Source organism: Myxine glutinosa, chromosome 1 (genome assembly GCF_964187855.1).
Source record: "Myxine glutinosa chromosome 1, kmMyxGlut1.1, whole genome shotgun sequence".
In the NCBI taxonomy this organism is placed as follows: Eukaryota; Metazoa; Chordata; class Myxini; order Myxiniformes; family Myxinidae; genus Myxine; species Myxine glutinosa.
In genome coordinates, this window is record NC_136261.1 from 252,856,763 (window position 1) to 252,882,900 (window position 26,138).

At 46.3% G+C, this 26,138-nt stretch overlaps 1 protein-coding gene across 1 annotated transcript in view; it reads left to right on the forward strand.

The window, feature by feature from the left end:
• Nucleotides 1-5,196: 5,196 nt before the first annotated feature.
• LOC137436385 (NTPase KAP family P-loop domain-containing protein 1-like) overlaps nt 5,197-26,138 on the forward strand; it is an 87,086-nt gene continuing 66,144 nt past the window's right edge. Inside the window, exons 1-3 of the mRNA XM_068130113.2 lie at nt 5,197-5,329; nt 5,440-5,536; nt 17,062-17,193. Of these exons, the coding sequence (XP_067986214.2) occupies nt 5,476-5,536; nt 17,062-17,193 (193 nt within the window). The 5' untranslated portion in view covers nt 5,197-5,329; nt 5,440-5,475. The remainder of the gene's footprint in view (nt 5,330-5,439; nt 5,537-17,061; nt 17,194-26,138) is intronic.

The following is a 26,138-nucleotide window of genomic DNA, read 5'->3' on the forward strand; positions in this document are numbered from 1 at the left end:
AGAACACGGCCAGACGCGCCTCTCCCAGGCATGCCCGGACTCACTGTTCCCGGGCACGCCCGAACCTCCCGGGCACGCCCGGTCTCGTCTTTCCCGGGCTCGCCCAGAGCGTCCGGGCATGCCCGCTATCGCCTTTCCAGGGCTCACCCAGAGCGTCCGGGCATGCCCGCTATCGCCTTTCCAGGGCTCGCCCAGAGCGCCCGGGCACGCCCAGCCTCGACTTGCCAGGCCGCAGCCAAACACGCCCGGGCAGGTCCAGACTCGCCTTTCCAAGGCTCGCCCTTGACACCCGGGCATGCCCGGTATAGCTTTTGCCGGGCAAACTTCCCGACATAAATGTGTATATATATTGCTGCCCGATAAACGGGCTTGTCAGAATACCTGAGCTGTTTTGTTTCAATAAAGCAACTCGGACGAATTCCGTCTTTGGTCGCGTCAATTCTTTCGACTCGCGTTGGAGCACAGCTCCTTCACCATCGTGTTTCAAATCGCGATCGATACACTATGATTGTGATGATCGTGAATCTGATCGATAATCGTGTTCACAATCGCTATGTCGTAAGTACTCCCGATACGTGTACCAAATTCCCGATACGTGTAACTGCACAAAATCAACAGTTAAAAGGATTTTGAGCCGATAGCTGTTACGGCCTTGGCAAGATCGATGGAGACAGCGATCTGTTAGGCGAGCATCACACCAAAGTAGTTCTATCCCGTTCTACCCCGTTCTAAAAAAAATACTAGAACGGGCTGTGATCACGGTAGAATGCGTAGTTTGGCGTAAAATACGATGCTAGTTCGTTCATAAGCAGTCCTCAATACGTCTATCTCGTTCTTATCTCGTTCTTAGCCAGTCTGCAGTCCGTTTGTATCCAGTTCAGATCGTGTAAAAGTGCCCGTTGACCTCATGCCGACAACGTTTCGAAGCAGTTCGAGCCCGTCCGTAGCCGTTCTCAACCCGTTCTTAACCAGTTCAACCTCGTTCTACCTCAATCTACCTCGGTCACAATACGTCCAAGCCAGTTCTAACTAATTCTTAACCCGACCAACTCGTTCGCACTACATCCTCATTTCGTCCCTAGTGCGTGTGTACTCGCGTCCTGGCCCGTCCTGGCCCGACTGCTATGAATACCGAGCGCGTTGTAGCCAGTCCTCATTCAAGTTCAGGGCTCCGAGCTGTACACATCTACAATACAATCTCCGATCATCATGCCTCCAAAGAGAAGTCGATTCAGAAAGACAGGGCGAGCGAAATCAAGCACAAATAGCCCTGCTGAAGGCCATGCAGATCCCCCTGAAGTTGCTGAGACTATTGAGCCTGCCCATGAAGGTCCAATTCAAGAGAGGGAGACGGAGAGAGCTGTATCCCCTGGAGCCTCTGATGCCTCCAAGTCAGATGGGGACCATCACCAAGGCTTCACAGACATGTTTCACCAACAAGCATATTGTGTTTCTGGCTACCCTAAATTCATATTGCAGGGTGACATAGGAATCTCCTGTTGCCAGATGACGCAGTGTGATGGCAAGCTTCATACCTGGTTCCAGAGCCTTTCTGTAGTTGGTGTCTTGTTTTTTTATGAAGGGGGTGATGCGTTCAAGAAGTTCGTCAAACATGGGTGGGGTAATTCTCAGGAAGTTGTAGAAGGACTCTTGATCATCCAGACGGAGCTCCTCCATCAGCTGATGATAATGTCCCACAGCTATTCTCCTCTCAGGTTTCAGCCACCTCCTCACCCAACAGCTTCTTACTTGTCTCCTTCTTTCTTCCTCTACCATCTCATTGTACTCTTCCTCTGCTTCCAACATAAATTGGATGAAACCAACATTCAACATGTTAATGTATGCAAAGTTATCCATGGTTCTGGGCACAAATCTTGCAAATCTTCACGTCAGGAAACGATGTGCACTGCCCGAAATCTCAAGCCCAACTGATGAACCTGAAACAGCCGTATTTATACCCTAGCTTGTCCTATCGTACTGCAGACGGGGTGGTTGTAGTAAGAACTGCGTGAGAACTACATAAACGTACTCAAAACTAGGAGAACTTAATGAGAACCTACTGGGAACTTTTAGAACCATGTAGAAGCGTGTTGCCAACTGCTTCAGAACTTTATATTTGGTTTTAAACGTATTTGCACGGAATAAGGATTGACTAAGGATGTAATGCAGTCAAATTGGGTCTGTCACCGAACGGGATGAACGAGCAACAAACGGACCCGGTCGGTGTGCACACGTACTGAAATTTATGTCCGACTGCACCACGTCGTAACACGTCCCTAGTAGGTTCGAAGTACGGCAATTCCGTTCGTAGTACGTCTATCTCGTTTTAAGTACGTTGTCAATCCGTCTAATTGGAGAACGGGATGGACGGGATAAAATTTTGAGCAGTCTCAAAGTTCTAGAGCACCCTCCCCGTCCGAGCCCGTCCATGAAGTTCGTAGAAAGACTGCAAAATAGTTGCAACTACGTCCACTACGTTCATACACAGTTGGAGCCCGTTCGACAACATTTTCACGAACGTATTGAGAACTAGTTTGGTGTGATGGGGGTATTAAAGGTACCTCACACCAAAAAATGGTTTTTACGGACGTCCACGGACGTCCACGGATGTTCTTTCTATGGCAGCGTGCGATTTTTTTAGCAAAATCGTGAACAGCCGGGAGAGGATTTTGCTTGACCGTGACCGATTCACAGCGGTTTATTACGGTTTAGTACGGACTGCTACGGCTTCGTTGCGGATATACACAGCGGAGATATGGTGCCTCTACGTTTGCTTGCGTGCGATTCCTTACGGTTCCCAGCCCAGAATATAAAAACGCCCCCCCCCCCCCCCGCTCTCCCCTCATTCTGCTGCTGACTTCCAAGGGGGCAAGACCTATCCAGGAGAGCCATGGACGGAGCACCCGCTGCCCAGAGAGTCCAAGGAGAGGGGGAATCCTTGCGGATGGTTAAGATGGCCTTACGGAGTCTTACGGTGGTGTTACGGCAGTTGCGGAAGCGTTGAGGAGGCGTTGAGGAAGCGTTGCGGTCTAGATTTCCGTAGCACTGCCGTAATTTTCTTATGAGACTTTTGGTCTGGTCCAAAAGTCTCGTAAGAAATTACGACCCCTTCCGGACGCTTAAGGATCCATACGAATGCTCCAGGAAGCGTTGAGGATGTCCCAGGTGCCACAAGGAATGCTCCCGGTTGTGCACGATTTTTTTGCTGCAACGCCGCCGTAAACATCGTAACGACCCCGTAAGGCCGGTGTGAGGGGGGTTTTAGATCTGATCCTCCTTCATGCCACATCCGATCGATGCAGCTGTGCAGCGATCGGTGCAGTCGTTTGTGCGGCACGCGGTGCAGCGATCGGTGCAGCCGTTTGTGTGGCACAGGGTGCAGCGATCGGTGCAGTCATTTGTGCGGCACATGGTGCAGCGATCGGTGCAGCTGTTTGTGCGGCACACGGTGCAGCGATCGGTGCAAACGTAGACTCCCACACTGCCACATCCTGCTGATACTTGCTCCCGCATGACGTTATTTTCCCGGGTGCCGCACAAACGACTGCACCGATCGAGATTTAACGGTTGTTTATATAAATCGTTTAAAAGAAAAAAATCCTTCAATTTCCGATATTTAGCCTTTTCATTTGTGCCTCTAAATTGAAGCCCCGCCCGTAGGGCGGGTACCGTTGTTCGACTTAAGAAGACGTCACTGAACGTCATGCAAACGCGAATGTTATGCGGGAGTCCAAACCTGAGAATGCTGGAGACTAAACCTGAAATTGGGAAAACTAAATAGCCTATTTTATTCCTGGAGATCCCAGGATTACCCACCCAAAATATCCTCGCGATCGGTTCAGCAGTTTTTACTGTACCTTCGAATGGACAGACAGACGCACATTTGGTGAATTATAGCCGGCGAAGCCGGTGTTGTGAATGAACGCATACGTATTATGTTGAAAAGCCAGATTTTGCTGGATCCCTTGAGAATTTCGAAGCTTTGACGCAACAAATCGCTCACTGGAGGCCGCCATCTTGCGGATGCGGAAGTATGCATAACAAATTGAAACAAGATCAATAGGAGTTTGTTTCACCCGTCTTTGTTTGATTCACAATCTCATGCACCTCTAGTTTGTAATTAAAATACTTTAAGACCAACCTCGTTCCCCGGGCCCACACGGGCCCTGGTTATCTTCAACGAAAATCGTCACCAAACACCAGAACCAATGAGATTCGAGCATTTGAAAAAATATTTCAAAAAAGCTTTTTACCACATTTCGGAGGCTGAAAACGGCGTCAAATATTCTAAAATTGCCGAAGAATTGTTTTTTTGAAATCTCGCGGCCGTAGGGGATCGTTTTTCACGGCCGGAAATATCCGAAGTTGAGACGGAATTCACCGAATTAATCAAGAAGGAAATTTTATAAATTTTAATATCATCCAGAATGCAAATGGTGTCATTTTGAATTAGGTACGGTACCGACTACACCTACCTACTACCAACTACCTAACCTACTGATGCCGTAGTGATGGGTAAAATAGTGGCAAGAGGCTTTGGCTTCGCCGGCTCATTGCGGCTTTGCAGTAGGGTACTCGTAGGAAGATTATGTGTAGATCAGTGGCAAAATCTCAAGTTGATCAATTTTAAATTGAGGCTGTAACACAACAAAATGTGAAAAAAGTCAAGGGGTGTGAATACTTTCTGAAGGTGTGAACACCAAACCAATGAGCTCCTGATTGAGATACCAGAGTCCAGCAAATTTAGAACAGACTGATTTTGAAAAGGCAGAATTCACCTTCTCGTACTTAACAAGAGTTTGTACGAAGTTAGTTCAAGGAACTTAATAATCATCTCTGGGTTGGATGACCTGAAGTTGGTTTGTAATGAACTCTCGGACATTTTCCATGACTTCTTCTGAGGCTCTACTTTTTCATGGTCAGGTGGAGTTTTATAACTGGATTGGTCCTTGCATTCCCAAGATTGCTGGAATCACTTAAACATGGCAATACCTGCAGCAGGGGAAAGCCCCATACTGTCTTTGAAAACATGCCAGGACAAGTTATATATATATATGTATACCTGGCACAATTTAAGGATATTTTACAATAAGAACAACAGTTTCACAATGAAGCAAGTGGAAGTTAAATATAAATACTCGACAGTGTAAAACAAGCTTACAAGAAAAGGTGAGCATTCTTACCTGTGTGTCATCCCTCCCACTGGGTGGTGCTTTCTCCACCTACATTCTGACATTTTGAATGCACTCAACGCGTTTCCCCATTTCGCAAACGTGGCGCCGAGGGTGATGATCTTACAAAACCGACTTCATTGTATTTGAAGGAGTTGGTAAGTTGTTGGAACTTCGGTTTGGTACATCAAATTTGTAATTACCTTTACCCATCAACGTTCCCTTCTTTGCACACTTTATAACTGCAATATTTTCACACATTTGACAGGTTTGGGCTTCCGTTCTCAGTTTAGAGGAAACAATCATGGCCAGCCTCAGTCACTATGTCTCCGTCGACACTTGTGATGGTGATGATGACAGCAGCGGTAAGTGTCTATTTATGAACATAGTCCTGTGTATTAACCTGTACGGTATACGTTTGTTTGCTTCTTTTATTACAACACGGTACTCAAAGGTGTGTTTGTGTGATTTGATTAAAAAATGCACAAAATCACTTTTTTCAGTTATGTTTTTACCTCTGCCGCTGTAGTTGATGTTTTACCCCCTGTCTGTCTGTCTGTCTGTCTGTGAGCACAATATTTCAAAACTTGGAATAATCCGGACGAAACTTGTTGGTACGCAGCCTATTGTTATTTTATGCAGCATGTGGCTGCTGGTTGCATCATTTCTGGAAGTGAAGCTGTGCCGCTGATGCAGTGCCCCTGTTACGAGTAAGCTGGTACTCATTTTGCCGACATCGGAAGGATGACGGGCTGAGTCAACCCACTTGGTGTTATTTAATGGGTCTCCAGACCCTAAAATTTTAAGCCAGCCACCTTAAATGCCTCGGTCACAAATGGCCCGCGGCGTGTTGGCGGCGGCCGGAAGTCCCCAAAATTGCCATAACCGTGCGGTGGCCGCACGGTAGATACGGCAGCCGTGAGGCGATCTCAAGATTTTTTGCTCGTCACAGGGGCTTACGATTTTTTAAATTTGACATTAAACTTTTTTTCGGAAATCGCTAGGCCGTAGGCCGCAACCCCACCGCATGTTGTATCGCAAGGTCTTGCGGCCTCCGTGAGATGGCCGTACGATGTTCTAAATATCGTACGGTGGCCGTGCAGTGACTTTAGTGCTGCCGTACGATGGCCTAACGGCAACCATGACAACCGCAACAACCGTGCGGGCGCCTTGCGATTGCCTTGCGGTCTCCTCACGCATTTTGATTTCATGACTTTTACGATTGCCGTGCGGACCCCGTAACATTTGTGAACACTGCTGCCGCAGCCCGCAAAGCCGTACGATTTGTAAAAATCCCATCTACAGACCGCAGAACCGTGCGGCGGCAGCATCATATGTGACTAAGGCATTAACTATCAAGCCAACACCTGGCTTAAAAAAAGTAACCTCCACTTACCGCAAAGAAAACAGGCAGGAAACAGGTTGTGGGTTTTTGTACTGTAAATAGTAATAAAATAATGAAGTAATCAACAGCAGTTACATTAATGTGAATTACAAGAAACCACAATGAAAGTTTCAAATTAGTTAATATGTGATATTAGTTTTCATGAGCATGTTCCTTTGCTTGAAAGTCTATGATTGGGCTCAGAATGGCACCAAGTAAGCAACTTTCAACAGAACAGTGTGTGAAGATCCACTCGGTGAGAAGAAGGGCACACCATGAAGAAAATCGCAGAAAAGCTGAAACTCTCCTACAATGGTGTGAGGTACACTTGTATAGTCGGTACAAGACAAGAAAAGGCCACGAAGACTCGGAAGAATCTCCCCAACACAAGCCCGAAGTTGCTCAGCTTAGCGATGGAAGAAAATAGTGTCAGCAGCTGACCAATGTAATGAGAGCAGGCCTGACATTAATATCTCATCCAGCACTGTGCACACACGGCTGATTACAGCAGGTCTCCATAGCAGAGTTACAGTAAAAAAAACAACCCGCTGATGACCAAAGATCAAGGTGAAAAGACGAACATTTGCAGACACAAAGATTTGGCGACTGAACAATGGACACGTGTACTCCAGTGTGATCAATCGAAGTTTTTTATTATTGTTATTATTTTGTACACAGAATCGAGGCTCGTGTAAGAGCTAACGCATTGAACATGAAAACATGCACAGACACATAAAACATGCAATGAAGGGAGTGGGAGACAAGAGGGGAAGGGAGAGGGCTGGGGGAGGAGGGAGGAGTACACGGTGTAAAGCAAATAAACACTTCTAGGAATTTCAGGAAAGAAGTTGGGGATTGAAAGAGGTGGATTTGCGGTGTTTTAATGGGGGTAAAAAAGATGAAGGTTTTGGATGGGGGAAGATGGTGGTGAAAAGCTGTTTTAAAGACCTGGAGGGAGGAGTGGGATTGAATGGAGTGGGGAAGTTTGTTCCAGAGGTGGGAGAAAACAGGAATGAAGGCGTGAAGGTGAGCAGAGAGCCTAGATTTTGGCAGTTTAACCATAAGAGGGTTGCTGAAAGATCTTGTGCGACCTGTAGGAATATTTGGGGGACAGAGCACAGAGAGAGCTGGGGGAGCAAGGCCGGAGAGGAGTCGGTAGAAGACAGAAAGACCACCAACCTGTCTGCGGTGAGTGAGTGAAAGGCCCTCGGAGTTAGCTTCATCGCGGGAGATTCCAATGATTCTGAAAGCTTTGGTTTCAACCGAGTGAAGCCGAGCTTGGTGTGAGGCAGGAGCACCAGGCCAGAGGGGAGGGCAGTATTCCTTTGAGCTGCGGATGAAAGCTTTGTATGTGGTGAGGAGCTCGGAAGTCCCCAGAAAGAACTTCGCACATTTGAACTTTTTGGATCTAAGAGACACCACTTTGTATGGCGAAGACCTGGAGAACGTTCGATACTCAGCTGACTGTTAAACACGGGGAGGACTCTGTGACTGTCTGAGTTACATTTCAGCTTTTGATGTTGGAAAACTTGTTAAAACCAATGACAAAAGACAAGTACAAGCAGATACTGCAGCACCAAGCCGTTCCTACTGGAAATCATTGAATCAGAGGAGGACTCATTTTCCAACAAGATAATGATTCAAAACACACTTCCGATATACTAAAACAGTATTTGGAGAACAATGTTATGGCTGGTGTGCTCTCGGTGTTAGAATGGCCACCCCAGAGTGTCCGATCAGTTTGAAATTTATTGCGCATGATCTATGTAACAATTATATTGGAAAATGTAAATTTATGATGGCATCGGTCACGTGGTCTGGCAGCCATATTGGATCAAAGATTTTTTTATTTTTTGAAAACAAGAGTTGGCTCGCACCAAGTCCTTCTCAAGACTCCGCGAGCTAAGTATTCTATGAATACCACCTAGTTTACATAAGTTTTATGCTTCTTGCGCATTTATAAAGGCTGTTAATTTACAATAATGCGACTGTTATCACTGATTAATTTGATGAATTTACCTTAAAGTATGAATATCATTGGAATAACCCAAACTTTTTCATAGTACTGTATTTGATGTTTGAAACTGAATGGGGCTGGCAGGATATCTTGTCGGTATGCACACACCTCTGAGCTGTTGAGCTTGGGTTTGAATCTTGACCAAGCTATAAACTGTCATCCTGGTATTTCACATACAGGAAGAGTCATAAATGTGTGTGCTGCCAATGAATGGACATTGAGCCTCAGGTCCCTTTTGCCAACACTGGCTGTTTGTAGGTGGAAGTTAGTTAGAGACCCCAAGGTGTCTTTTGTGAAGAGTAGGCGAGTTATTGCCGGGAGCCTGAACAAATTGCAAATTACTGTTCTGATTTTCTGCTGGGAAAGCAATGGCAAACCACCAACTTAACTCTTTCCAGGAAGCTTCTAGATAACAACAATACTCTGTAAAGTGCATGGTACATTGTGATGATGAAACTATAGGCTTGATGGGCCACATGGGTTCTTGGGTCAAAGTTCCTTGTGTAGCTCGAAATGATATTTAATGTTGTCTGAAAATTGAAGTTGTTGATGTAATTTATTTAATTATGTCTCCTCACTGTCAATTTAACCTTGCTCTTCCCTGAGCCTCAATCTTGTAAAATAGAAATATAATAAACCAATGGGGATATACAGTCACGTGAAAAAGTAAGTACACCCCATGTAAAGTTTTGACTTTTTCAACATACAGCTATTTGATCTTCATTTCAACAATATTGATAGATAAAGGTGATATATATATATGAATATGAATGATCGTTTTAAGGCCATTTTTCCCTGCTAGAGCAGGGGTTAGCCTTGCGGGCCCCATGACAATCATGGTGCCCTGTTTGAGGCAATGTTTTTATGGCCGGATGCCCTTCCTGACGCCAACCCTTGGTCACGCTCTTATGATGCGCAGGGATACAGTGTACCTATTCTAAATCAGGGTACACACCGGGATTATTCATCCCAGCAAGCTGGTACTCAATTTGCCGACCTCGGAAGGATGACCAGGCTGAGTCAACCCCCCTGGTTCGTTAATTCAGCGACCAGACCGGGATTCGAACACCAGGATCCATAGGATCCCAAGCCGGCACCCTAACCGCTAAGCCAACACCAGGCTATAATACAACAAATATCATGAAACATTTACATTTTGTAGTCCATTGTATCTATCTATAATTCCAGTAATCTCTGTACGTCTGTACGTTTGTACGTCTGTTTGTCTGTGACCGCTGTTTCTCGACAACCACGGGTCCGATATACTTTTAACTTGCCAGGTATATTGCTGGGGACCCGAGGATGTGCCTTTTCAAGGTTTCATATTAATCGGACAATTACTTACCGAGCTATGTCCAAAAAACGATTCAACCAATCAGAGAGCAGCGAACGATCGCGTGTGCCGAACGTGGAGGACACACTCTGCCTCGGATGGCACATTTGAGAGCGTATTCATTTATTTCACGTTTGCAAACTATGTTGCCGTTAAACTATGTTTTAAAACTAATAAAACCGAATTTGCGATTCATTCGCTTTCCTGCGCGTTTGTGCACGCGATGGCGATTTCTTTACCAAACTCCGGAAGCCGTTCGCTTTGGACCAAACCATTGCATGTAAATAGAGGGGGGGGGGGATTGTCACCGTACTCGCAAGCCGTTCGCTTTGGACCAAACCATTGCATGTAAATAGAGGGGGGGGATTGTCACCGTACTCGCAAGCCGTTCGCTTTGGACCAAACCATTTCATGTAAATAGAGGAGGGGGATTGTCACCGTACTCGCAAGCCGTTCGCTTTGGACCAAACCATTTCATGTAAATAGAGGGGGGGGGGATATAATTTTAGATATAGATATAGTACGGGCAATGCCCTAGTAATTTAAATATACATAAATGCAAATTTCGCATGTGGAAAAAGTAAGTACAACCCTACATTTATCACTACTTCAAATACCTAAAATTAGAATCAGGTGAACCAGCTCAGGTGCAAATAATTAGACCATCGTTAGAGAGGATCTTGGAGGAACCTGTCTTATTTAAACCTCAGACATTTAGCTTGGTTTGCTCTTTGTTGTTGAAGTGTGCGGCATCACCATGCCTAGATCAAAAGAGCTCTCTGAAGCCTTCAGAAAGAAGGTTATAGATGCCTACGAGTCTGGAAAGGGATTTAAAAAAGATCTCCAAACAATTTGAAATCAATCATTCGACTGTCCAGAAGATGATCTACAAGTGGAGAAGATTCCAAACAACTGCCAACTTGTTCAGGCCAGGCCGCCCCAGCAAGTCCAGCCTGAGAGCAGACCGAAAGATGCTGAAAGAAGTCTCTAAGAACCCCAGAATGTCATCACGTGACCTACAGGTAACTCTTGCCACTGTTGATGTCAAAGTGCACGAGTCTACCATTAGAAAGAGGCTGCACAAATTTGATCTACATGGGAGGTGTACCAGGAGGAAACCTTTGCAGTCCAGGAAGAACATCAGGGCAAGACTATAGTTTGCCAATGAACACCGAGGCAAAGACCAGCACTTCTGGAACAATGTGCTCTGGACAGATGAGTCAAAGGTAGAGCTATTTGGCCACAGTACCAGAAGACATGTTTGGCGAAAACCAAAGACAGCATTTGACCACAAGAACCTGATACCAACTGTAAAGCATGGTGGTGGAAATATTATGGTTTGCGGCAGCTTTGCTGCATCAGGGCCTGGGCAGCTCACCATCATATAATCCACCATGAATTCTTCATTGTACCAGAGGGTGCTTGAGGATAATGTGAGGCTATCTGTCAGAAAGTTGATGCTCAACCGAAGGTGGACCTTGCAACATGACAATGACCCTAAACATATCAGTAAATCCACCAAGGAATGGCTGAAAAGAAAGAAATGGAGGGTTCAGGAATGGCCAAGTCAAAGCCCGGATCTAAATCCCATCGAGATGTTGTGGGGGGATTTGAAACGAGCTGTGCATGCAAGAAACCCCTCAAACATCGCACAGCTGAAAGAATTCTGCATGGAGGAGCAGACAAAAATTTCTCCCAGTCGATGTCAGAGACTGGTAGACAGTTATAAGAAACGCCTACTTGAGGTTGTTTCTGCCAAAGGGGGCAATACCACCTGTTGGAGCCAGGGGTGTACTTACTTTTTCCACATGCGAAATTTGCATTTATGTTTATTTAAATTATACAATGGACTACAAAATGTAAATATTTCATGATATTTGTTATATTATATCACCTTTATCTATCAATATTGTTGAAATATGTTGAAAAAGTCAAAACATTACATAGGGTGTACTTACTTTTTCACGTGAATGTGTATGTTCAGAGACTGGCAGAAATGGAAGATAATTGAGGAATGAATGTGTGTGGTCTGCTTATTGGATGTTAAATTTTTTATGGAGTATCAAGGTGTGTCTTGTCAGGGTTAAATGTGTGGTCTGTGAATATTCAAGCACCACCCACAGTAATAAGCACCACCCACTGTAATAAGCACCACCCACTGCAATAAGCACCACCCACTGTAATAAGCACCACCCACTGTAATAAGCACCACCCACTGTAATAAGCACCACCCACTGTAATAAGCACCACCCACTGTAATAAGCACCACCCACTGTAATAAGCACCACCCACTGTAATAAGCACCACCCACTGTAATAAGCACCACCCACTAATAAGCACCACCCACTGCAATAAGCACCACCCACTGTAATAAGCACCACCCACTGTAATAAGCACCACCCACTGTAATAAGCACCACCCACTGCCTTCCTCCTCCGCCAACCTTGAAAAACAGAGGAAAAGTCCCATTGTCTCTCTTGTTATGAACCTCCATCCTCATGGTTCCCCTCTCCCCACCATTCCCTTTCATTTTTACCATTACCACATCTACACCCTTCCTGTCAAATTCTTGGAATGTCGGTTCACTATTACTTTACCTCCATCACTTTGATCATTTTCTTCTCTTTATTCCTAAATCTGGTCAATTCCACATCTCCCTCCAGTGATTGAACTTGGCAGTTCATCACCACCTTTGGTGATCCTACATCCATGTTCATGATCTTTTCTACCTTTTAATATTAATCTCCCTTCCTCACTCCCATCTCTCCCCACCTACAATGCAGGTTGCATGTATGTTTTCTTCCCTTTTCTTTCTCTTCCTGTTTATTCATCCCCGAGCTCTTTGATTTGTATCCACATGTTATCCTACTGCTCCATGAGTCCATTATCTTCAGCACATTACGTTATACCCTCTGTCGACTTACTCTTGTTATACATGCAACCGATGGCAAAAGGTATCAAATGACACAGAACATGTCAGGTAGTAAACAGGTTTATATTTATTTAATATGGAATGAAAAACGTGACTGGCCAGTCTCAACGTATGGCCGTCTGCAAAGTACACAGAAATATATATATATATATTTAAGATAGTTATGACAATAGGAAGTTAACGAGTAATGTTACTTCGATGGTATTCATAGAATACTTACCCTGTGCAGTCAACTTGGTGCTGGCTCACTCTTCTGATTTTAAAGGTTTTTTTTTTCTTTTATCCAATATGGCTGCCAGACCAAGTAAGTGATGACATCCTAAATTTACATTCTCTAATATAATTGTTGTGTGTATCACGCTGAATAATTTTCAAACTGATCAGACTAAACGTTGTCCTGTCGAATTATGACGTCATAATTAAGGCACCAATGACGTCATTGTTAACAGCACTTATTCTCCATGCGGAGTTCTTCATATTGAGCCACGTTTCAATTTTTTCCATGGAGCGGGTTGAGAGATATGGAGGTGCAACGTTTTTTGGTTTTTCCAAGATGGCTCCCATACCATGTGACATATGACATCATAATTATGAATAAAAATTTTACAGGAAGTCGCTCCTATGGTGAAAAGTTTGTGCAGGTTGGACCAATAGTTGCAGAGAGGAAAAACGAATACTGATAGGATCAAATGTTGTAGTTGTCGAATTATGACGTCATAATGAAGGTACTGATGACATCATCATTAACAAATGTTATCCCGCATGGGGTGTACTTGACAACGCACCATGTTTCAACTTTTTTCCATGAAGCGGTTTCGGAGATAGAACGGTTAAACGTTTTTCGTTTTCTTCCAAGATGGTGTCCATACCAGGTGACATATGACGTCATAGTTATGAAGATACTTCAGAACAATAGCACTCGAGAGTTATTCAGCAATTCAATAATAACAGGGCTTGTTCTTGTTGCCTAAGCAACTCATTCACCAGGTTTCGTCCGCATTTCTTACACATGCATGGTCCAGGTTGTTCGAACTTGGCGCAAACACAGCACATGATGGCACACACGTGCACCTGACTTTATTTTGCGATCTGATCAAAGATGGCCGACTGGTAGACTGGCAGCCATTTTTGTTATAAGAAAGCCAGCGTTGAACACGTCCTCTACCATCTCTCGGACATGAATTTACAGATGTTGTTCAAACTTTGCACAGATAATGAATGATGGCTTACTGCACGTCATTTCTTTTCAAGATCTGATCCAAGATGGCCGACTAATGGCTTTTAACTCCGTACAGCAAAATTACTAAAATTCTATGTCTACGGCATTTTATGTCCTTTTCTTCTTGTTACCTCCGCCACCAAAGGTGGATGGAGGTTATGTTTTCACCCCTGTCTGTCTGTCTGTTTGTGAACAAAATATCTGAAAAAGTTGCGGACGGATTCGGACGAAATTTGGCAGAGATGTAGCGTATGTGACAAGGACGAAATTTTTAGATTTTGGTGAAAATCCAGCTACTAGAATTTTTCAAGTGCTTCTTCACCATTGAGAGATCGGGCCAAAAACGATACATAGCAGGATATCTCAAAAAGTTGTGGACGAATTTGGACGAAACTTGGTGGACATGTTGTGTGTGAGACAAGGACGATTCGATTCTATTTTGGTGAAGATCTGAATATGGATTCGGATATGAGAATTATTTAAATTTTAAAGTGATTCTTCACCATTGGGAGATCGGGCCAAAAACGATACGTAGCAGGATATCTCAAAAAGTTATGGATGGATTTGGACGAAACTTGTTGGACAGGTTGGGTGTCTGACAGGTTGGGTGTTCAGAATCGATTCAATTTTGGTGAAGATCCGGTTCCGGATAGTACAATTTTTTAAGTGATTCTTCACCATTGAGTAATATGGCCAACCAGGTGGAGGTATGCTCTCTCCTGAGTGCCGTTATAGTTTCACCTGCCATCATCACAAACCCGAACGGTAACCACAACCTTGTGCTGAATGCGAACCTGACTCTCTAACTATAACCCAAAACTATTACCCGAATGACCCTATGTGCCATTTTTTCTGGTTCCAGTCATGACGTCACTGCATCCAACAACGAAAGCACTATTGGTAAAATAGAATGATAGTAAACGTTACCAGTCCAGTTGAATATGCAGGGTGTCCTACGTAGAACTCTCTTCTTTTTTCGGCATTTCACATTTGGCCAACATCATTTTACAAAAATCTTTAATGAACCTGCAGATCTAATCTTCGATTGGAACTGACTTACATTTCTGCAGAAATGAACTGAACTTGTTCAGAAATGCAATCGTGAAGTTCCTCAAGTGTGAAGTTGTTTGTAATTTATTTAAAAAAAAATTTTTACTTTGATCTAAGGCTCATGTTGGAGCATGATAAGCAAATTTTGGCAGGTACTCACAGGGCTTGGCTTTTTTGTTAATGTTCCAAACTTCAGTGTGCATTGTTTTGGTCTCAGGGTTGTGTGGTAAAAATGGTAACGGAATCCCGATGGACCACAAATGCAGTGGTTCTCATTTCGTTTCAGTCCACGGAACACCAGACCAATCAAAAAAATTTCATGGACCACCTCCTTTTTGAGACATCATAAAAAAAGAGCAGACAACAAACATTTTGGTTTGAAATTTATTTCTCACGCCGTGTGACTTTGGACAATGTTCCTGTGGACCACCGAAAAAAGTCACCATGGACCACCAGTTGAGAACCACTACACTAATGCCTGTGTCTTTCAATCCATGCTACTTTTTAATTGCAAGTGGGCAATATCTCATCTAGATGTTGAGAAAATAAATAAATAATAATAATGCCGAACATAAGCAGAATCAAACGCAAAGGTTTGAAGATTTAATCAGTGTGGCTTTTTTAATTTTTAAATAATTACTCAGTCTTATCTGGGGCACGTGGTCCTCACTTGTTTTCAAATACTAGGGCATTGCCCGTACTATATCTATATCTAAAATTATATCCCCCCCCCCCTCTATTTACATGAAATGGTTTGGTCCAAAGCGAACGGCTTGCGAGTACGGTGACAATCCCCCCCCTCTATTTACATGAAATGGTTTGGTCCAAAGCGAACGGCTTGCGAGTACGGTGACAATCCCCCCCCTCTATTTACATGCAATGGTTTGGTCCAAAGCGAACGGCTTGCGAGTACGGTGACAATCCCCCCCCCTCTATTTACATGCAATGGTTTGGTCCAAAGCGAACGGCTTCCGGAGTTTGGTAAAGAAATCGCCATCGCGTGCACAAACGCGCAGGAAAGCGAATGAATCGCAAATTCGGTTTTATTAGTTTTAAAACATAGTTTAACGCCAACATAGTTTGCAAACGTGAAATAAATGAATACGCTCTCAAATGTGCCATCCGAGGCAGAGTGTGTCCTCCACGTTCGGCACACGCGATAGTTCGCTGCTCTCTGATTGGTTGAATCGTTTTTTGGACATAGCTCGGTAAGTAATTGTCCGATTAATATGAAACCTTGAAAAGGCACATCCTCGGGTCCCCAGCAATATACCTGGCAAGTTAAAAGTATATCGGACCCGTGGTTGTCGAGAAACAGCGGTCACAGACAAACAGACGTACAAACGTACAGACGTACAGAGATTACTGGAATTATAGATAGATTGAATCGGCTTCCAAGATGACTTGTTATTGTTAGGATTATATTATTATTACCCTCGCCAGAGGAGAAGGTATTCCATTTGGGTCCGTTTGTTTGTCTGTTTGTGTTTGTTTGTGCTTGTCTGTTTGTGTTTGTCTGTGTTTGTTCGTCTCTGTGTTTGTTTGTTTGTGTTTCTTTGTCTGTTTATGTGTGTTTGTCTCTTTGTTTGTCTTTTCGTGTTTGTTTGTCTGTTTGTTTATGTGTGTTAGTCTGTTTGTTTGTCTGTTTGTCCACACAGAACGTGAGTATATATATTAATTACATCAAACGCTGTAGAACTGTAAGGCCCTTTAAGAACCCAAAGACACTTAGAACCTTTACAGACCCGTTGGAGACTTTATAATCGGAAGACCATTTAGACCCTGGATATGAAGCACCAGTGAAGGAAATTCGTTTTGAGGATTTTAATCAATCACGTAATATGAACATCTCTACTGTGCGTACTGCTCTGCATTTATCCAAGGTTTTGGAAATTTCATCTATTAAAAACTATGCCCAATAAATGCAAGCTGACTGGAGTAAACCTTTGTCATAGATCCAAGAATATTTTATGACCACTATGCTGAATGCCTGGCGAAGGCGTTGAGCTTCGTCAAGACGCCAGTCACTATAGGTGTGTATGCGCCATGGGGGAGCGGCACGAATGTGATCCTCAAAAAGATTGAAGGTACGTAAACTGTTAAAATATAATTACGAGGTGGAAAATCTTGTTTGTGTGTGTATATATGTATATATGTATGTATATATATATATATATATATATATATATATATATATATATATATATATATATATCTATCTATCTATATCTATCTATATATATATATATATATATATATATATATATATATATATATATATATATATACATATATATATATATATATATTGTAACGGATTTGAGAATTGTGGTTGTTTTGTTTTTTTTTTTTTTTTTTTTTTTTTTTTTTTTTTTTTTTTTTTTTTTTTTTTTGTATACAATATCGAGGCTCGTGAAAGAGCGAACATTAATCACATGAACACACAGAAAGACAAACCGACACATAAAACATAACATAGGGAGCGGTAGACAAGATGGGGAGAGAGGGGGAAGGACACAAACACAACATTTGAGAGCAGGGACCGAGAGACATGGAGACATCGAGAGATCTGAGAGAGGGCGAGGGCTTTGGGGGGGGGGGCGTGGGAAGGGGGCAGTGGGAGAGGTATAAAACATATGGACACTGCCAGGACTTCCAGGAAAGAAGTTGGAATTTCAAACAAGGTGGATCTGGGGTGAATTAGCGGGGGTAGAAAAGATCAAGGTTTTGGATGGGGGAAGATAAGAGATGGTGGTGAACAGCTGTTTTAAAGACCTGGAGGGAGGAGTGGGATTGAAGGGAGTGAGGGAGTTTGTTCCAGAGGCGGGAGAAAAGAGGAATGAAAGAGTGAAGGTGAGCGGAGAGCCGAGATTTCGGCAGTTTAACCATCAGAGGGTTGCTGGCAGATCTTGTGCGACCTGTAGGAATATTTGGGGGACAGAGCACAGAGAGAGCTGGGGGTGCAAGGCCGGAGAGGAGTCGGTAGAAGACAGAAAGACCACCTACCTGCCTGCGGTGAGTGAGTGAAAGGCCCTCAGAGATAGCTTCATCGCGGGAGATTCCAATAATTCTGAAAGCTTTGGTTTCAACAGCGTGAAGCCGAGCTAGGTGTGAGGCAGGAGCACCGGCCCATAGGGGAGAACAGTATTCCATTGAGCTGCGGATGAAAGCCTTGTATGTGGTGAGGAGCTCAGGTGTGCCGAGGAAGGACTTCGCACGACGGAGGATGCCCAGTCGGCGACTGGCTTTGGAGGCCAGCTTGGAAATGTGGTTTTCCCAAGAAAGATCATGGCAGATAGTGAGACCCAAAATCTTGAGCGACAGAACTTCTTGGAGAGGATTGTTGAGAAAGTAGATGGGAGGGTTGTCCAGTCGATCTTTTCGGAGAGACATAGTAAGAGTGTGAGATTTGTCAGGATTGAAAGACATGTTCCACTTGTTTGACCAGTCTGTGATTTTGTCCAGGTCTTCAGAGAGTGAGGAGGCAGCAGACTGCCGATCTGAGGGAAGAGGAATGGAGCGGCAGAGAGTGGAGTCATCAGCAAAGAGATAGAGAGGATTTTCGAGAGAGTCAGAGAGATCATTGATGAAGACCAGAAAAAGCACGGGGCCCAGAACACTGCCTTGGGGAACTCCAGCCTGAACAGGAAGAGGAGATGAGAGAAACCCATTCAGGGCCACACGTTGACGACGACGAGAGAGGAAGTCCGCCAGCCATGCGTGGAGATTTCCATGGATACCAAAGGAGGAGAGTTTGGTGAGCAGAGCGGGGTGCCAGACCGTGTCGAAGGCACGTGATATGTCGAGGGAGACAGCTCTAATTTCCTGTTTGGCATTGAGGACCTCCATCCATTGTTGAGACAGCAGAAGCAGCATGTCCAGAGTAGAGTGACCTGGTCTGAAACCAAATTGATGATCAGAGATCAAGCCATTGGAGAAGAGGAAAGATTTCATATCAGAAGCAATGATGGATTCCATGACTTTGCTGATAATTGGGAGAAGGCTGATTGGTCTGTAGTTGCTAGGATCTGTTTTTGCACCTTTTTTGTGCAAAGCGGTGATGTTGGCTGATTTCCAAGCAGATGGCAGTTGACCTTGAGCAAAAGAGAGGGTGAAGAGAACAGAGAGAGGGTGAGATAGAGCAGCAGAGCAGGATTTTAGGACCCGTGGGCTGATGCCGTCGGGTCCAGTTGCAGAATCAGAGTCGAGGGTTGACAGAAACTTTTCCACCTTGTCAGGAGGAAAGGACACGGAGTCCAGGAGCAGCAGGGTACGACTGGGTATGGTGGGTACAGAGAGGGATGGGTTTGGGACACAAGATTTAGAGGCAAACACAGAGTTGAGGCATTCAGCTTTTTCACGTGCGGAGTCAGCTGTGTAGCCGTTTGAGGTAAGGGAGGGGATGGAGGGGGAACAAACACCAGAAACGGATTTGACCAGACGCCACCAGGATTTGGAAGAGGGAGACAGATAAGAGAGTTCGGTCTTGAGAACGGAGAGATATTGTTTCCTGGCTCTCCTGAGGGTGGACACACACTTGTTTCGGGCTTTGTGAAAGGAAATGAGATTTCCTTCCGTTGGATTTGCTTTCCAGGAGACGAAGGCAAGTTGTTTCTGGGCAACAGCCTCACCACAAGATTCCGTGTACCATGGACGGGAGGAAGGGTATGACAACTGAAGACGAGATGGGATAAATCTGTGCATGAGAGAGAGCAATTTACTTTGGAAGAATTCCCAGGATGAGTTGATGTCAGAGGTGGTAGAGATGGGAGACCAGTCCAGATGATTGATGGCTGCTTGAAGACCGTGCCAGTTGGCCTGAGTGAAATGCCAGACTCGTCGACGCTGAGCAGGCTCCCTGAGGATGGTCAGAGAGATGTCCACTTTAACAAGGACATGATCAGATGATCCGATCGGAGCAGAAGAAGAGCAGCAGACATTTTCAGGGAAGTTAGTCATAACCAAGTCCAGAAGAGAAGATGTTCCGTTGACTGAGATCCGGGTCGGGAAATTGACAGATTGTGTCAATCCTAGTGAGTCGCAGAAGTCCTTTGCTGAGGAGCCATGGCTGGTGAGAGAGGTACCCACACCCAGCCAACTGGCATGATGACAGTTGAAATCACCACATATGAGGAAGAGAGAGTTGGGATGAGTAGATAGAAGTTGGTCCATATCATCAGACAGCGAGATGTAGATGGAGTCATCACTGTTTGGTGGACGGTACAACACACATATGAACAAGAGGTGGGAGCGAAGGGGAAGCCGTAGCCAGAGGTATTCCTGGGGGTGAGGTGGAGAGAGTGCAGTGCAGGGCGAGTGAGGAAGAGAGTTTTTGATAAAGATAGCAACCCCGCCTCCAGGACGAGGCTCAGGTCTATCATACCGGAGGAGGGAGTAGCCCGGGAGAGATACTATGGAATCAGAGACATCATAAAGGAGGAAAGTTTCTGTTAAGCAGATCACATCTGGTTTGACAGAAGCAACCTGTATGGAGAGATCAGTTAAGTTTGAACGAAGGCCCCGGATGTTTGAGGTCCATACCGTTAATGAAGAGGAAGGGGGAGCATCAGATACAGAACAGGGGGGAGGAGGGGTAGGGTAAGATGTGGAAGAGGTGGAAGAGGTAGGGAGAGCTGTTGAAGGTGCGTCAGAGATTTCAGAATAGCTCGGAGAAAGGGAAGGATGGGGCGGACAAAAGGTTTGATGGTGATTGGGTGAGCCACAATGAGGTGTTATTTGAGGAGGGGGAAGAGCGAGGCAGAAGGTTGGGGGAGATGGAGGTGAGAGTTTGAAGGGGGAAGAAGCGGGGAGGACGCTTTGAGGAGGGGGAGTGAGCGGGGGGAAATTGAGAAGCAATGAGGGTGGTGAGATTTGAAGGGGAGGGGTGAGGGGGGAGTTTGGGAGGGAAGGGACAAGGGGAGGGATTTGAAAGGGATGGGATATGGGGGAGATTTGGAGGGGAGGGGTGAGGCAGGAGTCTAGGAGGTAAATATTGTTGTGTAAATATCACCCTCCGTAGTGTAAAGAAAGATCAAAGGTCGTCCTTAGTTAAGCCATCGCATACACGTAGCCAATCCTAAGTTCCCCTCTAGTTATGTCCTTAATGAATGTCAGTATAAGGTTCTGTGATCCACTAGTTCATTACGTTGCATCAATTAAATAAGACAGGTCCCTCCGACGCCCCATGGCATCTTCAAAGTGCCAGGTTTGCCAGGTTTGCTGCAATTGCCTCCATTGACCACGAGGCAAAGCATCTTCAAAGTGCCCGGTTTTCCAGGTCTGCTGCAATTGCCTCCATTGACCACGAGGTAACCTCGGAGAAGAAAGGCGTGTCTCCACCTCGTCATAGAGGGGAGGAGTGAGCCAGCCCTTGCCGACCAACCAAGGATGAGGGGTTTGGCTTTGAGAGAGCGTGGAGAGAACCATCGAGGAGGTTCGCGAAGGTTTGAGGGCGTGGCATATATAACCCGCGGTGGGGCGCCCCCGAGAGAGATGAGTCCTGGACAGGGGGAGACGAGAGAACAAAAGTCGTTGGAGAGCACGCGACGCAGCGGTACGCAGGAGCAGCTTGAACCAGCGGAGCTCGAACAGCAGCAATAGCTTGAACCAGCGGAGCTCGAACAGCAGCAACAGCTTGAACCGGTGGAGCGTGGAGCTCGTACCACGGCGGCTCGCACGACCGCAGCTTGGGCGTTGACGGCGGCCCGACCGTGACCCAGTTCCCGTGGACCCTCCTCTCCCTCCAGCTATCCACCTCCGGCATTCGTTCCTGCCATCATCCCCCCGTGTAAGTGTGCTCGTAGTCTGTCTTTTGTCTTGTCCCTGGGTTTATAAGTAAGACTGTTTAATATAAGCTAATATTGCACTGTGTCTCCTTGCTCCTTTCTGTTCAGTTATTTTCTTATCCTTTCCATTCTCCTTGGTTATTTTTGGTCTTGTTAATAGTTCGCAATAAATCATATTTGTTCTTCCTACTTCTTCTTCTTCTCTTCTTCACATTCGGTCGCTTTAGTGATTTCCAGATTGAGGGTACGTGGCGCGATTCGGCCGACGCACATAAATCAGGTCTAGTCTTTGGTAACCGGCTCACGCCGCAGTTCGCTTCGCTCGGCGTTATCCATCCATTACGCTGCGGCCGTGAGCGGGGGAGTATTTCCTCGCGTACCGGGAAGCGCTGGTATTGAGGTCATAGGACGGTTGGGCCTAATACCCTACCCAGCGCCGACCGGGCATGGCGTCATACCCCCGGGACCACGTCGGTCAGTCATAAACGAGGGGATTAATCCCCCCTCGGTAAGGGGAGAGAGGCCGACGTTGGATTCCGTAACAATTGGTGTCAGGAGTGTCGGATTCGGACCTGAAGCGCAAATAGCGCGCTCAAATTTCGAGCGGCCAAAATTTAATTTAATTTAACATCCTAAATTTAAAAGTCACGCCATGGATGATCAAGGTGACCGGATGCCGGTGGGGGAATTAGAGGGTGTAGAGTCGACCCAGGACCTCGGGGAAATGTATATGGGGGAAATGGAGGAGAGCAATGGTAACGTGGTTGTGGGGGGGGGGGGGGGGGGGTCAGGTGCACAAGATGGCACACTCGCGCACGTGGTTGCGGAGGCACAAAATGGCGGCGCTGCGGCAGCCGAGTCTGCAGCGCTGGGGAAATTGAACCTCTTCGCGGCGCAGATGATGGGGTATATGAAAAAAATGGCTGAAAAATCCAGCAGGGAAATGGAACAAATGATGGGAAATAAATTTAAGGGGTTGGACAATAAATTTAAGGGGTTGGACAATAAATTTGAGGGGTTGGACAATGGGATAAAAGAGGTAAAGAATGGGTTAATGGGGTTGGAAAATAGAATGGCTGCCCAGGAGAACCAGATGGAAGGGATGAAGAATGGGTTAGGGGGGTTTGAAAACACAATGGACGGCAAATTGCGGGAAATAGGGGAGCAATCCGCCCGGGAAATCAAACAAATGGGGAACCAGATAGAGGAGGTGAAAATCGGGTTGGAAACTAAATTGGATGCTCAAAGTAATGAATTTGGACAGATGAGGGCGGCATCTACTAAAGAGATGGAGGAGATGGGGGGGGGGGGGAGATAAGACGAGGTGTAAGCGAGGAGGTCTCGGGGGTACGCGAGGAGGTAAGGCGAGGTGAGAAGCGTATGGAGAAAGAGGTGAGAAATGGGACGGTAAAGTTACAAGGTGGCATAGAGGAGTTGACGCAGGGGGTGGGGCAGCTGACAGTGGGACAAAGGGAGTTGAAGGAACAGGTACAAAAGAATACGGCTGTGATCGAGGGGTTGAAGGCGACCCAGAAGGAAATAAAGAGGGACGTAGCAGTCATAAAGAAGGAGCGTCGGATGGTACATGAGGGGTTGACAAAGAGGTTGGACGAGGTGACAGAGGCAGTGGAGACAAAGGACCGGGAGGTGAGGACGCACATAGAAACGGTCAAGGTGGCCTTAGAGGACGAAATTGAGGGGGCGCACCGGGAAATAAAAGAGGTGAAGCAAAAGTTAGAGGAAGTGGAAGAGGGGATGAGTGAAATTAAGAAGAGACGGAGGGAAACTAAGAAAGAGATAAAGGAGGAAGTGATGGAATATGTACAAGGTCGATGCTCAAATCGTGACGGTGTGCTTGCTAACCAAATAAAGAGTTTGCAGGTGGCGGAGGAGAAGCGGAGACGAGGTGCCAAGGTGAGTGGCGAAATACTCTGAATCTCCCCTCACGCCATATACATTTCCGTCGGCTTGGGGGTTGGTTTGGACCCGGGTGTTCGTGAGAGGCCACTGGTGAAGTGTACGACAGGTACAGAGTGTGAAGGAGGAGGTGTGCGAGGAGGTCCGACTATGGGGTGTGTGAGGAAAAAGTGCGCGCTGAGGAGTGAGTGTGCTGTCGAGAGTGAGTTGGTCGTAGCGCGTATGCCGGGGGGGGGGGGGGGGCACATGGAAGCGCGTAGTGGGGAGTGTTACAGGGGATGTAACGGAAGAATGCACACCTGTGGTGAGTGTTACGGAGGGTGTAAGGGGAGAGTGTGCGCAAGAGGATGCGCGAGAAAGGTGTGTAACGGACGGGTGCATGAGTACAGAGTGCGCTGTCGAAAGTAAGAGTAAAGGTGAGCGGAATGAGTGTACCTGGGTGCTGTAGAAGAGAAGGTGCAATGACAGGGAGCATGGAGACAGCTGGATGTGTGAGCAGGGAATGGAACGTGGGGTGTGAGCATGCAAGTGGAGCATCGATGTTGACTGGGTTAGCGGTTAGATCGACTTGTAGCCGAAGCGAGCCCTCGGTTCGTGCCGGGCGTTGCGTGCCGCGGGAACCAGCGGGGATCGTAACCACGGCGGTTTGGAAAGAACCGCCGTACACGATCCACGCCGGGCCTCGCTCTGAACGGCCGCGTCCGTGCTCCACTAAGCGGAGCGGGCGGCCCAGTTCAAGGACACCGAGGAAAGGTCGTCACGGCAACCCTTTGTGGTTGAGGCGTTCCGGCAGGGCGAGATCGGGCCATCGGACGGCTCCGTGCCGAGATGGTGCGTGGAATCTCGGCCCGAGTAAACCTTCCCTGCACCGAATGCCGGACGGGCCCAACCGCCGGCAACGAACCACCCGCATTCATTGCTCGACTTGGCGAAGCCAGGTTCTGAGCATGAATTGGCGCACCGAGAGGCTCAAGTGAGTAGATGGGTGAGGGAGATAGCCGTAGTTAATTTGAACAGCAAAATTTGTGATTGGAATTTTTTTTGATGATTGGCAGATGATTGGTAGAGTGATTGGCAAATTTTTGATTTGCAGGAATTGGATGAGTAAAATTGGTAGTGAGAGATACCCGTTGTGGTGGGATGGCAACTCTGCCATCTCTCACAGCGGGGGCAAAGGAGCAATAGTTTTATGGGGTTTGGCAGTGAAAACTAGCCCAGGAGGGTTTGGATAGTGTGTAGGGATCTAGAGAAGATGACCATAGGTAACGGTAAGTTAAAGTAGCGACTTTGGACAGGTAGTGGGGACATAGAGAGGGTAGTTGGATGATAATGACGAGGGAGCGCAATAGTTTAAAGGGGCGACGGGGAAGCGCGAGTTTCAGAGGGGAGTAGGTAGTTCAGATGATGCCGTGTGTGTGTATAAAAGTGTATTCAGAAGTGTATTGTGGAAAGGTGATTGTGAGTTGTATTAAGCGTGGAAGTGTATGGAGCAGTGCATGAGGAACGATTGTGGTTGTGCATTGTATTGAGTGATTGAAGGAGCTTTGGAGGAAGGAGGGTGCAGGTGGCACCAGGTGTGATTGCACAGGTGTGCAACTGAAAAGGTGTATGGAGAATGGTTGGATGGAATAAATGGTATGGAATATATGGAGTATGGAATGGATTGTGTGGAGTGAGTATGGTGGAAACTGTGGAGTGGAGTGGATGGTGCGAAGGTGTGAATGCGGGAAAAGTGGACCCCCATCACGAATACCCGGGGAGGATAGTGTAAGTGTTAGGTAGAGGGTACAGGTAAATTATGGTTGGATATTGGCATCTGTGGTACGTGTGGAAGAATGGAGTTTGGATGGGTGCATTAGTGACGTGGAAATGGCTGGGCGTGTGGCCTGTTAGTGTGTGTAGTTGGTTGAGCACTCCACCACTGTGAGGATGTCGGCCAGGTGAGGCCGCAGGTGGGCTCTGGGAGCCGGTAGAGTTGTGGATGGGGCCCGAGGATCCGGAGAACGGACCCGGGTAGCCCAGTGCCAGAGGGCACCGAGTGGGGAGTGCGCCAGAGGGCCTTCCCCAGGTAGATAGGTTAGGGTAAGGAGCAGGTAAGCTCGGAGGCAACTGCAGTGGTGGATGTGTGCAGGTGGGTAGACCTGCTGGGAGAGCCACACGACCCAGTCCTGAAATTGCGCAAAGGCACAGGGAGTTGAATCGGGGGAGTGAGACCCCAAATTAAGGAAGTACCACAGTTTGGTCAATGGGAATTTGGTTCTTAAAACCGCATAGAGTAAAATGGCCAATGGATTGGCAGGGAAGACCCCGGGAAGTGTAAAGTGTATTAA